General features: G+C 40.9%; 1 protein-coding gene across 1 annotated transcript in view; it reads left to right on the top strand.

Moving 5' to 3' along the window:
* The window catches only part of NPAS2 (neuronal PAS domain protein 2), a 96,804-nt gene that overhangs the window by 75,479 nt on the left and 8,798 nt on the right, over positions 1-12,527 (top strand). The window contains exons 12-17 of the mRNA XM_017818349.1: positions 698-845; positions 1,387-1,468; positions 2,163-2,304; positions 3,029-3,135; positions 3,307-3,399; positions 9,281-9,427. Coding sequence (XP_017673838.1) covers positions 698-845; positions 1,387-1,468; positions 2,163-2,304; positions 3,029-3,135; positions 3,307-3,399; positions 9,281-9,427 — 719 coding nt within the window. The remainder of the gene's footprint in view (positions 1-697; positions 846-1,386; positions 1,469-2,162; positions 2,305-3,028; positions 3,136-3,306; positions 3,400-9,280; positions 9,428-12,527) is intronic.

The raw sequence follows: 12,527 nt of genomic DNA, 5'->3' as shown, positions 1-12,527 counted from the left end.
CACTTCTGCCTGTTCTGGAAGTATGCTGTCAACAGTAGTTTTTATATGTTGACATTGAAAATATAGAAAGGCTAAAAATAGGGGTGCTTGGGCACCCCTTGAAATCACCAGGGAAAAAATGCAGAGGTGAATTTTTTTCGTGAATCTTTCAAACCTTCAATACATCCCTATTTACTGTAGTTTGAATTCTTGTTGGTCTAAAAACTTCCTTTCAGTTCTTTTGTTGTCTTTGCACAGTGTTATCTCTTATGCTCACTTCATTCTGAGTCCATCAGCACACAATACTCATCTTTACAAGCATTTTTATCCCGTATTTTCTGCTTTAGAACTTAAGATGATCACTCTTAGAAATTAATCCCAGATGCCTAATTAAGCAGTATGTGATCAGTACATAAAGCAGGGTAAGGTCTCTGTTTAAATTGTAGCAGACACTAATGCATTAGTGTCCAAACTTAAGGTTAATAGTACTGTGTAGGAATGTACCATTTAAAGTGTCAGAAGAAGATACCTGCTCATCTTTGTGATTTTTGCTCTATCATAAGGCTGAGGGAGCACTTACTCAAAATTGGTGCTTAGACTCCTGTCTGCCTTGGGAATTGACGGGGAGACACAGATATTTTTGTGACTTTTATGCACATTTCGTGACATTTTCACATGGGAAATTGTGTTACAAGCTGCATATGTTTTCTGCTGACAGTGATGCAGTTCGGCAAGGGGAAGTCGTGCTGCTATCGGTTTCTGACCAAAGGACAGCAGTGGATCTGGCTCCAGACCCATTACTATATCACCTACCACCAGTGGAACTCCAAGCCAGAGTTTATTGTGTGCACACACATGGTGGTAAGGTATGAAAAATAATATCAACCAGCAGGGACATAAAGGACAGTAAGATAAGGGCATCCTCATGTCTGCCAACATATTCTCCTAAAAACATAATGTCTTTTAAATAAGAAAAAGTTAAGCCTGAATTCTCTGAAGGAAATAACATTAATTATAGAAAAATTTTCAGACTATATCTTAGTATATAAAATAGAGAATAGACAGATCCCTTAAATATTCACTTCCTCTAATCCTTATGTTTTTTTTAAAGAGCTGTGTGGAAGCTTTCCAGTGAAGTCATAAAGAAGTTATAGGATGTGAACTTGACCTTTATATATTCTTCCTTAATATGCTTCTTGACTTCAAGAAGATAGGAATAGACCAAAACCTGAAAATTAAAACAGTTTCTCAAATGTTATTCAGTAGCATTTGACTTAAATGATTTTTCAGCTGTTCATTTAACCTGTAAAACGGTACAGTAATTTAATGTTCCTCTACTTTCTTAAAGCACATTTAATGAAACATAAGAATTCCATGTTGACACATAGAATTATATTTTCCATTCAGTTATGCAGATGTTCGGGTGGAGAGGAGACAGGAGATGGGCTTGGAAGAAGTGTCCTCAGAGGTTGTGTCTTCAGCACTTAAGGTACAACGAGAAAAGCTTTTTTTCATGAATTTATGTAGTAATCACAACTCGTTCCTATGTTAATGTCACCGGAGACCCCAGCATTGTCTTTCTGGGTGGATTCACTCAACTTCAGAATTCATTGCTCACTTGAATAATTTTAACGCAAATTGGGTTATGAGTATGAAAGGATAAGCCTGGAGATCAGTAACAGCCAGAAATAAAGTAGAACATGGGCAGGGGCAGTGTGAGATATCTCCACTTTTCCTTGGCAAAGTACTACAGTTTAAAGATGAATTTGGACAAGTTCTGGCAATCAGCCCTCTTGGCTATATCTCAGTGATCTGATGAGGGAACACAGCAAAGCTCCTCCTCAATGCATGGCTGAGTGTCTCACAGAGGTTGCAGTTGCTGTCACATCCAACTGAACACGAAAGATTCAGAAAAACATCTGAAGGCACAAAATGAGTATGGCATAGCTTGCTATTTTTTTCTAACTCAGTGACAGTTGTTTGTAAAATGCATTACTTAGATGCTATTTGGAAGGGACATTGATGCCTGTGTCCAGGTCTTCTGCTGGTCTAACTGGGATTAGTTCTGCTCAAGTCATTTTAGGCCTGCCAAAGAACTGGTGTGCAACCATTACTAAATGCATTTCAAAATGCTTTAACCTTGACAGATGCAATAGCTATTCCCTTTTTCTGGTTTGTTTTAGGACAATGGTGCCAGCTTGGATCCTGAACAGCACTTTAATGCACTTGATGTTGGTGCCTCAATCCTCAGCGCCAGTCGGACACCCTCAGTATCATCTAGAAGCTCACCAAAATCTTCCCACACACCCAAGTCAGACCCAGCATGTGAGTGGCATTCCTGGGTTACTGCATTATTTTTAATTTAGCCAAGTTACAGAATGTGTGCCTGTATACCACTGCTGATAATTTAACAGTTATTTATGAGTTATCAATGATATGTACTGACAATGAAGTGCATAATCTGAAATGGTAACATAAAAGAGGGAAGGTTGTAGTGCAGCCACCTAAGTGCTGGGAAATGAGTAGTGGGATTAGCAGTGAGACCTGCTGCTTCAATCTGTTACAAAAATGAGGACTTCTGTCTTCAGATTTGAGGGCATCAGTATGAACAATATGAGACCTCTCTAGACTTACATGAGTAATAACGGCCTGTGGGTGATTCTTTTCTGGCCAAGATTCAGGATGCTTCAGTGTTGACTTGGGTATACTCTTTCTGCTCCCTGGTCTGAAAGAAAAGCCAATGAGCTAACCTAAATTTGCAGTTATTTGGCCCATATAAAGGAAGTTCCAGCTGTTTTAGAACAGTTCCTGGGTCCTTTTGCTCTGTTCGTTGGAGCACAAAATCATAATCTGTCTCATTTACTTTTATCTTTGCCGAGACCCTCCTTATCAGTTTAATTTTACTGCCATTTAAGTCAACAAGAACAGCCTTGACTCCCACTGAAATTTAGTGAGGCTGTAATAATTTCTACCTAGGTCTTGTCATAATAACCACTTCAAAGAGGGTTGATTTCCAGCGTGTGAGAACTCACCAGTACTTTTCTTGCAGCTACACCAACAAAGCTGATTGCAGAGTCTAACACTCCCTTGCCAAGAACACCAAGCGCGCAGCAGGATCTATCTCTGCATAGACTCAGTCAGCCTACTGCTCTTCAGGTAACTTCCCAAGGAATGATAGAAATAGGCAGAGGGTATACAGCATGTGCCACATATGCAGCTTAGCAATTAAAAATTACTTACACAAAAGCCATGGCATTAGAAGAAACCTAAAATTTAAAGGAGCCAAACTTATAAATAAAGTTTTGGTTTGTTTTGTTTTTAATCTAGGTTTCTTTGCCTTCTCAGCCTCCATGTGAGCTTCTCCCACAGCAGTTGCTGCCTCAAGCAACTCTGCAAAATCAGCCTGCACCTCTGGCACAGGTTAGTTGGGGATTTGGAAGTGGAACAGGTCACTTGCTTATCTCCTGATATTTTCTCATTTTGGGGCTTTTAGGTTACCTCTCTAGGAACTAAAATCCCCAAATCCACCAGCTCTCAAACACATAAAATATTGTGGGAAAGTGATCTGAGTTGTACACTTGCGTGTTTAAACATATAACTGCGTGCAGGTGTTCAGAAGCCCAGGTGCATGTAGATTCAGGTGCACACATACATCTATTTCACAGGAGGACATAAAACAGATGGAAAAAGAGTTTTCAGCCTTGCTTTTACAGAACCAGGTCCCATCAAGATCAAAACTACAATGAGAATTAAAACTAAAAAAGACACACAGTCCTCCTAAAAACACCTATATGGCTGTGCTGATGCAGAACTAACAAGCAGTAAAGGATACGCAAGTTCAACAACACCCATTTTGTGAGTGTGCCAGTAATGGTGAGGATGGAGATAAAGTTCAAATTCCTTCAATCTATTAATCCATATCTCAAAAGTGGTTGATTGCCCAAAAAGTCACCTCAGTATTTCATTTGCAAAGGATATTGAAGCAAATTTGAGTACCATGTTCTCCACACATTGTTTTTCTCCTGTGGTGCTGCTGTGATGTTATACCCCATCATTCTCTGATGGTCCAGAGTATTCCTGGACCTAGACTGCTTCTACCACTGGCACCCTGTACTCCCTCACAAGATCCCAGAGCTTCTTCCTGTAGCATATAAAACATATAAAGTCCTGAGGATCCTGGCTTTAAAATAACAAATTCTCATTTATCTTCTATGTTTAATATTCTTTTCACGACTCCATACTAGCATGCAGCAAAGAAACAGCATGTCAATTATCTGCTCTGAGCATTCATTTTCTTTTGCAGATACTTCTCTCCGTTATTCATTAATGCACTTTCAAACATCAATTAGTTTATGTATTATAAACCTGCATGTGGATTGTTTGACTTTTTTCTACCCCTCTTTCTTCCTCATCAAAGCTCTTTGTGAAAAGAAGCCTTCCAGTCGTTTACCAAGACATTCGCTAACCTGTTTCTTCCCTGTAAAATGCTCTTACTGGCACAGCAGCTCCATTTCTTTTCCGCCAAATTGGAGCACCATCCGGTCACTGGTTAAGTCTCTTTGGGCCAGCTAAATCTTGGTGAAAAGAAGAGGGCTGATCAAGTCTGCCTACACAGGCAGCCCTCTGGCAGCCTTCTTTTCAATTGTCAGCAAAGTCACAGCAATGCTCCTGGCGAAGCTCAAAATGAAGCTTGATGTGGAGCAGGGAAATAACACCAGGACTTTGCAGCTAGGGTTGCTAATGCTCACACTCCATAGTGTTACTCCTGCAAAAAGTACCAAATCTCCACACACTTGGGTGATTTTGATAAACTATCATGAAAATTATGAGACTACTCTGTACTTCACACTTTAAAATAATTAACATGTCAGTCTGCAGCAAGATAATTCATTATTTAAAAGACAAGGTGCCTGCAGCACTAGACGAGTGAGGGACGAAACACAGGTACACATGCTTCTCACCGTGAACATTTCCTCAGCTTCCTAGGTGACCATTTCACAGCGGTTTAAACACCTCAACAGGCTCATTGCCTGTAGAAGTAGCGTGGCCAGGTGCCCCACTGCCAGCCCACAAGGAGGAGCTGCGCAGGTTGCTCCCTGATGCCTTTCTGCCTCTTGCCTTTAGCTAAGGGTGACTCATGGCAGGAGCTGAAAGGCAGCGTGCCCAGCCTGGCCACACAGAGAGCCAGCTGTCCTTGCAGCTAACATTTGACTACAGAGTGGCAGCAGTGAGGACAAACATTTTAAGTGGCCACAACTGCATCTACAGCAAGCAGCTAGCTGCTGCCTCAGGCAACATCTGCTTGAACTTTGATTAGTTTTATTTCGAGCAAAGGCTGTGATGGTTTTGTCTCCAATGAAATGCCATTTTAGCTTCTGCCTTGCTTGTGTGAATGAACAGACAGCACAGTGCTAGATGTCACCTGAATGTGAATGGTTTACTTTAAACCAAGTGCTCCCTATTAGAATATCTGTTTGTTTGCCTTTCTCATTGTCATAAATTAAAATCCCCTACAACACAGCGGATGTTGATGACTGAATAATAATTAACACTAATAATCCATTTGGGATTGAGCAGGTGTTACTCAGATGACAGAAAGAACGAACAAGTTGTTCAGTGAGCTGCAAAACTAATGAAACCCAGTTTCCCAGGGGTTGCGCCTTGCAAGGCTGGTGCATGGAGTCAGCCTTTCCGGCAGGAGGAGGGGACAAGTGGATCCCTCTCTCCCTTGCTTAGCTAAAGCTTTCATGAAGTCTGGTATTTTTGACACTATAGCAACTCTGTTGCATGTCTCTGGCAAGAAATACGGCTCATCTCCTGGGCCAGAAGGATTGAAAGAAAGTTGGAAGGTAGGCAGAAAAGAAAGATTTAAAGGAAACTGAGCTAAAAAACAAATAGGGTCTCTTTTCTTTACCCAGCTACCTATTGTCATGGAACTTGTGGGAACAGAATGTCTTTGAGGTGTCCATCTTCTTGTTCATCACATCTGAAATGAGGGACCATCCTGACAGACACTGGGGCCACAGTTCCCCTTCCCTGGCTGCAGTTCCCCAGCACCTAGAGAGAGGGAGTAACCCTGCCAGCCTGGGGTGGCACCCAATGGAGAGAAACACCTCTCCTCGGACATGGTCCAGCTGGTATCTTTGAGATGCCCATGCTGGAGGAGAGGAGTCACAGCCCAGAAGTGCCAGTCCCTTTCCCCAGCCTGTACAGCCTGTCTGGACTATCAGCAGCACGAGTGCATCAAGCCCGTTCCTATCAGAACATCTGCTGATAGGATCCCAAATGCATAGCTTTATTTCTTTTTTTTTGGTAAGAAATCACACTAAAATTACTGCTGTGGCTTTTGGTTGGTGGGTTTTTTGGGGTTTTTTTCTGCATTAACAAACCTTGATTAAACTGTTGCAATTATAGACATCTCAGAGGTTTAGTCTTCCATGTTTGACTTTATCTGGAAAGATGACACTTTTCTGTGTATTACATGCACTTTTCTGAGGATTCTGTAAACATTTGTAAATACCTAAGTGAGACGAAGAGCAACTTCATCTGATGCCAATGGCAGAGTTAAAGCTGGGCAGTGTTTTCTGTGGAACATTTTGAGTTAAGCTCTTTTAATTTATTATACAATTACAGATTCTTCCCTTAATTAGTAGAGCAGTTAATGATCTTGAGATAAATACTCTCTGGTGCAGGTCAATTGCTATTAGTGTCTCATTGTACAAAAACAGTAGAAGCTCTGTAAGCACAATGGGTCATGGCTAGAGTTATCAACAATTTGGGGGTTGGAGTGGGAAAGGGAAAAAAGCAAAAGAGAAAGTTCCTTGTCTTCTTCTGTAATGGCTTTCACTCCAGTATACCAGCTAATTGTTGTTGTTAAGTGTATTAATACAAAAAGCATGTGAAAAAGAGAACAAAAAGACCGTATAAGATGAATATGCTAAATATAAGAACCTGACCCCAAAAAGGAAGGAATAATAATTTAAAATCAACAGCAATATATTCTTGTGTGCAACTTTGCAAAGCAAATTCAAATTTAAAAGTAAGGCTTGGAAATGGATTTCGTTTCTTGTTGAAGTATAAAATGATTATAAAATTACCTGTTACAAAATTCCTTAATGTTTATCAATTGAAGAAAATCAGATTCCTTTCCCAAAGTGTCTTCAAGGAGTTTGCACATTAATGAAAAGATTGTCATCAGCAAGCCAGGCAGTTAAAATGAAGTTTTTGGCTGCAACTGTTTTTAATTCCTTTCTGATAAGTATCCTTTTAAAAAATTGTGAGCAGTCAGTCCTCACTAAAAGAGTTCATATAGAGATAATTAGATTATGAGACTTGTCTTTTTAAAAAATCCTTCTATACAGACCCAGGTTAAAGCAGCAATTAGCTGCATCTCATCTAAGCAAGTCATTGCTACATAGCATCATTCCACTCCTAAAATCAGAGTACCTGGGACTTTTCAGAAACATGGGGTCGGGCTGCAACAAGCAGCACCAGATGCCCCTTTTAGTCACTTGTCCTTATTCCCAAACATCTGAGGTTTTGCCTCAACCATTCCTTGAGTTAATACTTTATACATAGACTAGAGAGACCCTGCTATGGCTTCTCCCCTTTAACTCCAGTTAGAAGTAACGTAAACTTCCCTTTGTGAGCTTTGACTCTGTTTTTCTGCCCTGGGAGAGGACTGGGTTGCACATGATGGCACTGCTGTTTGAAGGCAAAAGCATCGTGAATCACAGCACAGGCCCAGGGCTCGTGTCCCTCCTTGGGCAGACAGTGCAAGCTGCGAGTACTCACAGGTACCTCTGGCAGCAAAGTGGGCTATGAGGGCCTCTGCCACCAGCAACTGCAGGGGCCACCTTAGCAGCCCTCATTCCCCCTATACAGGGTTGGCTGTGAAACTCACCTCCACCTTGACACCTCACAGATTGTGTGGAAAAGCTACTCTCTGCCTGGTAAATGGAAGTAAACTCTCTGAAATTCTCATTCTTTCTCTCCTAAGGGCCATTTACTTGGAGATTTCAGCTTTGCTAGAGGGAATATAAAGGTACTTTCACATATTTTACTGGTTTAAGGTGAAGTAGTTAGCTGATACAAATCTGACCTGTCACATTTAGATTTCTCTCAGTAGCCAAAAATTTCGTTTAACTGTATAGTGTTGCTATCACCAAAGTACTCCTTAATTCCCATCTTGTTTCCATTGTTGTTTTCCTATTAAAAAGCCAGAAACAGTGTAAACCAATGCACCGTGGAGCAGAAAGGTTCCAGCAGCATGCATCAGTTCACCAACAAGCACAGAGCCAGTGGAACAACTACAGGAACAGGGCACCATTTTCAAGTCACATCAAAATTATTATATTTCTTTTGCCTGGACACTCCCAGCATCACATGTTTTCAGATAGATTTTGGATGTCTTGATTACAGAAAAGCTTACAGATTTTTTGAAGTTGTATTTTTTTATTTTTTCAAAGACTGTTTTTTTTCTTTTGGAATATGAGCTCATGCAAAGCAATTATTCCAAAGCCTCTTAAGGTTATAATTAACTTTGGTGAACTTTGAGTTATACCTGAAAACACCAAATAAAATAGGAATTTATTGCTGTGTTAGTCCCCTCCACAGTTCTTGAATAATTCCAGTTTGTGCCAGGTATTGCTGCTATTGGGAGTTGCACTTCCTTCTTGACCTTGATTAGTGATCTCTATTTTATACTATTACTTAGAACAGCCTTTCTCCCACTGAGCTGAGCTATTCATTTTACATCACATATAAAAATAACTTAATGAGTATTTCTTGTAGCTTGAGTACTACTCAGCTGTACAAATGTAGAAAATGCTTATTGTGGTCTGTTATGTGATGCCTTACTAAGTCATCAACAGAATAAACCACTGAAGAACTACTATTTCTTTGCAGAAAAAGAAAAGCATTAGTGAAACACATCTGGAATAAACAGTTTTGCCAAACTAAGGGCTCTAGACTACAAGCTAATAAAAATAATGCACTAACTGGCCATCCAATTAAGATGCTCTTGATATTTTAAAGTAGCATACTCTCAAAAGCAGTTCTTGTAACAGAACAGAGTCAGTTGTAAGCAGATCATTCTAACTGAGGCAATATAATATATGTGCATAAAATTGAAAATAGACAAGATTTATCTCTGCCTAGATGTTAGTATATCACAAACATTTTTTTTATTCTGTGGCTGTGCTTTACAATCAAGAAACCAATACCTTCATAGAGAACAGTGTTCTGTTGAGGCCTGTTTGTGTTATAATGACTGATTTTTTCCCCCTTTTTTTTCTTTCAGTTCTCAGCACAGTTCAGCATGTTCCAGACAATCAAGGACCAACTAGAGCAGCGGACACGGATCCTGCAGGCCAACATCCGGTGGCAGCAGGAGGAGCTGCAGAAGATACAGGAGCAGCTCTGCCTGGTCCAAGACTCCAGCGTACAGGTGTGTAACTGCTGGAAGGGGCAGAGTCAAGCATCCTCTCTCACATGGCCATTGATACAGTTGGCAACTTATAATTTCTCCAGAGTCCAGGAAATCTGGACAAGTGGAAACCAGCTCATCTGAATGAGGATGTTGCCCTCTGAAAGCCTCTTGAATAACCTATGTCAAGAAAGATTTAAGAGCTCTCTGGAAGAAGAGAAGGAAGAAAGACCTCAACCATAAGAGGAGGAGAATAATTTGGGTCACTTACAGTAGCATTTTATTACTTTATCTATTGAGTCTTCAGACCGAGCAGCTGTAGTAGAAAAATGTTCAGTTTCAGACTTGCCAATGATCATGTCTCTGATTCATTAGCTTCCATCCAGTCACTGCTTGCTTCATGTTGACATCACTTATGCTCAGTATCTTCCCTGTCCAGCTATTCTTCCAAATAGTGTTCATCTCTTACAGTCGCTCCCTGTTTTCCTGACCCAGCCTGGCTCAGATAGAGAGCACAAGAGATTAATTTCCTTGTCATGTTAAAACCCCTGAACCTCTGCTAATGTTCATTTGTTCACACCTGGGAGATGTCAGAGTTTGTTCTTCACTGGACCAGCTTAAGCCTTTAGGCCAAATCTGACTGAGGCTGCTCTTCTTCTGGCTTTGATACCTCCTACACAGAGCTAGAATTCTCTAGTACAGTATCTGCTTTTTACTGCCCCTTATGTCTACCAAACCTCAGAAATAATAGCAAATGCAGTTTAGTACATCACAGATTTCCCTTAACAACAAATAGACCAATCATGCAATTTTATGGAAGTTTTCTGAATGTGGGGTGATTACTGCTATGTTCCCCATAATTTAACTATAAATGCCAGATTAAATGACCCTTGTTAGAAATGTTGCATTGGGCACCCTCTGTGAGTATTATACTAGCAAGATTATTTTAGAAGACAAGCTCTGTCACAGAAACGAACATCTCAAAGAACGTTTTAAGCACAGGATGAAAACCTGGGAACTACTGAAGTCAGCAGGAATTTTGCTTGTGACTTCCACACAGAAATAGACTCTCACCCATCATCAGCATCTGTGAAATGCAGTTTCACATATTAAAACAAATTGGGATTGTATGTTTAGGCAATTAAGGGATCCGTGAAGCCAAATTAGAAACCTTGCCACCTAAGTTGCTGCATGTGCACTGTTGTAAGACGGTGCAACTGTGGGTCCCAAACCCAGGATTCCCTGTTCCTGGTGCCATATAAGCATATAGGTAGACCAGGTTTAGCTTCAGTGCATTTCTTCTATTGATTCTCTACTGACTTTGATTAATGGGAAGGAAAAGTCTCTCTGCAATTAAGTGGCCTTCAGTTCAGAATTATGTCATATGTCTGAAAGCTATTACTGCTATTATGAGTATCAAGAGATGTGATATTCTCACTTCCTCTCTTTTTAATTGGGTGACAACCATTACTGTCTCCTGGTGAAGTCTTCAATAGTCATATACACTCTTTTTTTTTATATAACTGAGGCAAAAGTAGAAGTTTAGAGCACATCCTTATATGCAGGAAACAGATTTTATTTTTAGAAAATTGTCTCCTATATGCACTAGGGGGCATTTAACAACCCAAAGACCATGGGACAGATTCTCAGATGTGCTCAGAGGAAGCTCAAGCAAAGAGAAGAGGAGGCACAGTGGGTAAATGGTGGGTAGTTCTGTCCTGCCCATCCCATACCAATTTGTTGCTCTGAGGGATACCATTTTGGTGATCCCCTCTCTCATGAAGACTGTTGGACCAAGAATTTTCAGACCATTGCAAGTTCTCTGGTGTCAGTACCAACCATTTCCCAGCTTACTGCAGATGCAGAAGTGAGAGGCAGGGAGAACAGATGGCAGCTTGGAAATGCAGGGGCTGCATATCTGCCTGAAGGGGCAGTGCTGGATGGGGAGGGTCATCCTCTGTGTTTTAGGTGCCTTTTGGTCTCCTTAGAGCAAACAAATAAGGCAATGAGATGCGAGCAGGCACACTGACTCCTGGCCAGGCCTTTTTCTTCTCCCACTTTCTCTAAGTAAAAAAACAAAAAACGTACAAAGAAATTACTGTGCTGTTGCAGGGATAGATTGAGACCAGGAATTAGTTTTGTTTTACTTGCCTATTACTTTGTGATTTCAAAGAAAGCCTTATACTTCTGCATGCAGCTCTTTTGTGACTCATAAGCAGCAAGAAGTAAACTGTTAAATCAGAAATTCAACCATGTGCTTTGCCACACAGATTTCATCATTCAGGGAGCTGGATGTCTGCAGACATTGATCTGTGTCTATTATCAGAGCTACAAAGCATAGTAGCAAACAGGTGAGCGTTACTATCAAGCACGTTTCTAGTCTCTTTAATACTCTGTGAAGAACAGCTGTAAGCATGGGGGAGTGCCGAAGGCTGTCTGAAAAGGGGGAAGTGTTCCCTGCTTTTCCCTCATTAGCTGATTTATTAGCATATCATCCCCACCGGTTCATTCCATTCCTCACAGAAGTGTATAGGTAGCTCTGTGGAGAATTAAGCCCGATTTTCATTTCCTTCAAAGATCTTCAAAACTGCAGTACAGCAGTCCACCAGGAAATGCTTTCCCAGATGGACAGATGTTAAGCACGGTAGTCTGCATTAGAAACTATTTGCAAGAGCCTTGTGCAGTGAAAGATTAAACCATTGGGAGGGTTACAGGCCCTGAAAAAAGGTGTTCAAAACCCCATTAAATCCTTGTTACTGCTTTTCCTGACAAACGGGACAAGAGCAGCAAGAGTAACCTCAGAAGTCTGAAGGATGCTGTGTCTGCTCCAGAACTGAACAGTCTAGCTAATGATTTGTAGATAGGGAGGAAGGCAGAAGGGCTGAGCCTCACCAGCTTGCAAGAACTACAGTCGAGACTATCCACAGCTACCCGTCATTTGCAAATCGGGCTCCCTTCGAAGTCAGTGAATCTCAGCTTCCCAGTGCTGTGCTTCTCATCTTTACATATTTTACATAAAGAGTCTTGATGCCTGTAATGATGAGCCCAAAAGCTATAATCCCCTGATTATTTAAACGACAGGTAGAGTCGAAGAGATGTGTTCCTCATGATTCTTGTCAGT

This window comes from Lepidothrix coronata, unplaced genomic scaffold (genome assembly GCF_001604755.1).
Source record: "Lepidothrix coronata isolate B3197 unplaced genomic scaffold, Lepidothrix_coronata-1.0 Scaffold68, whole genome shotgun sequence".
In the NCBI taxonomy this organism is placed as follows: Eukaryota; Metazoa; Chordata; class Aves; order Passeriformes; family Pipridae; genus Lepidothrix; species Lepidothrix coronata.
Note: the sequence above shows the minus strand (reverse complement) of the source record. Positions and strands in the feature narration are given on the sequence as shown.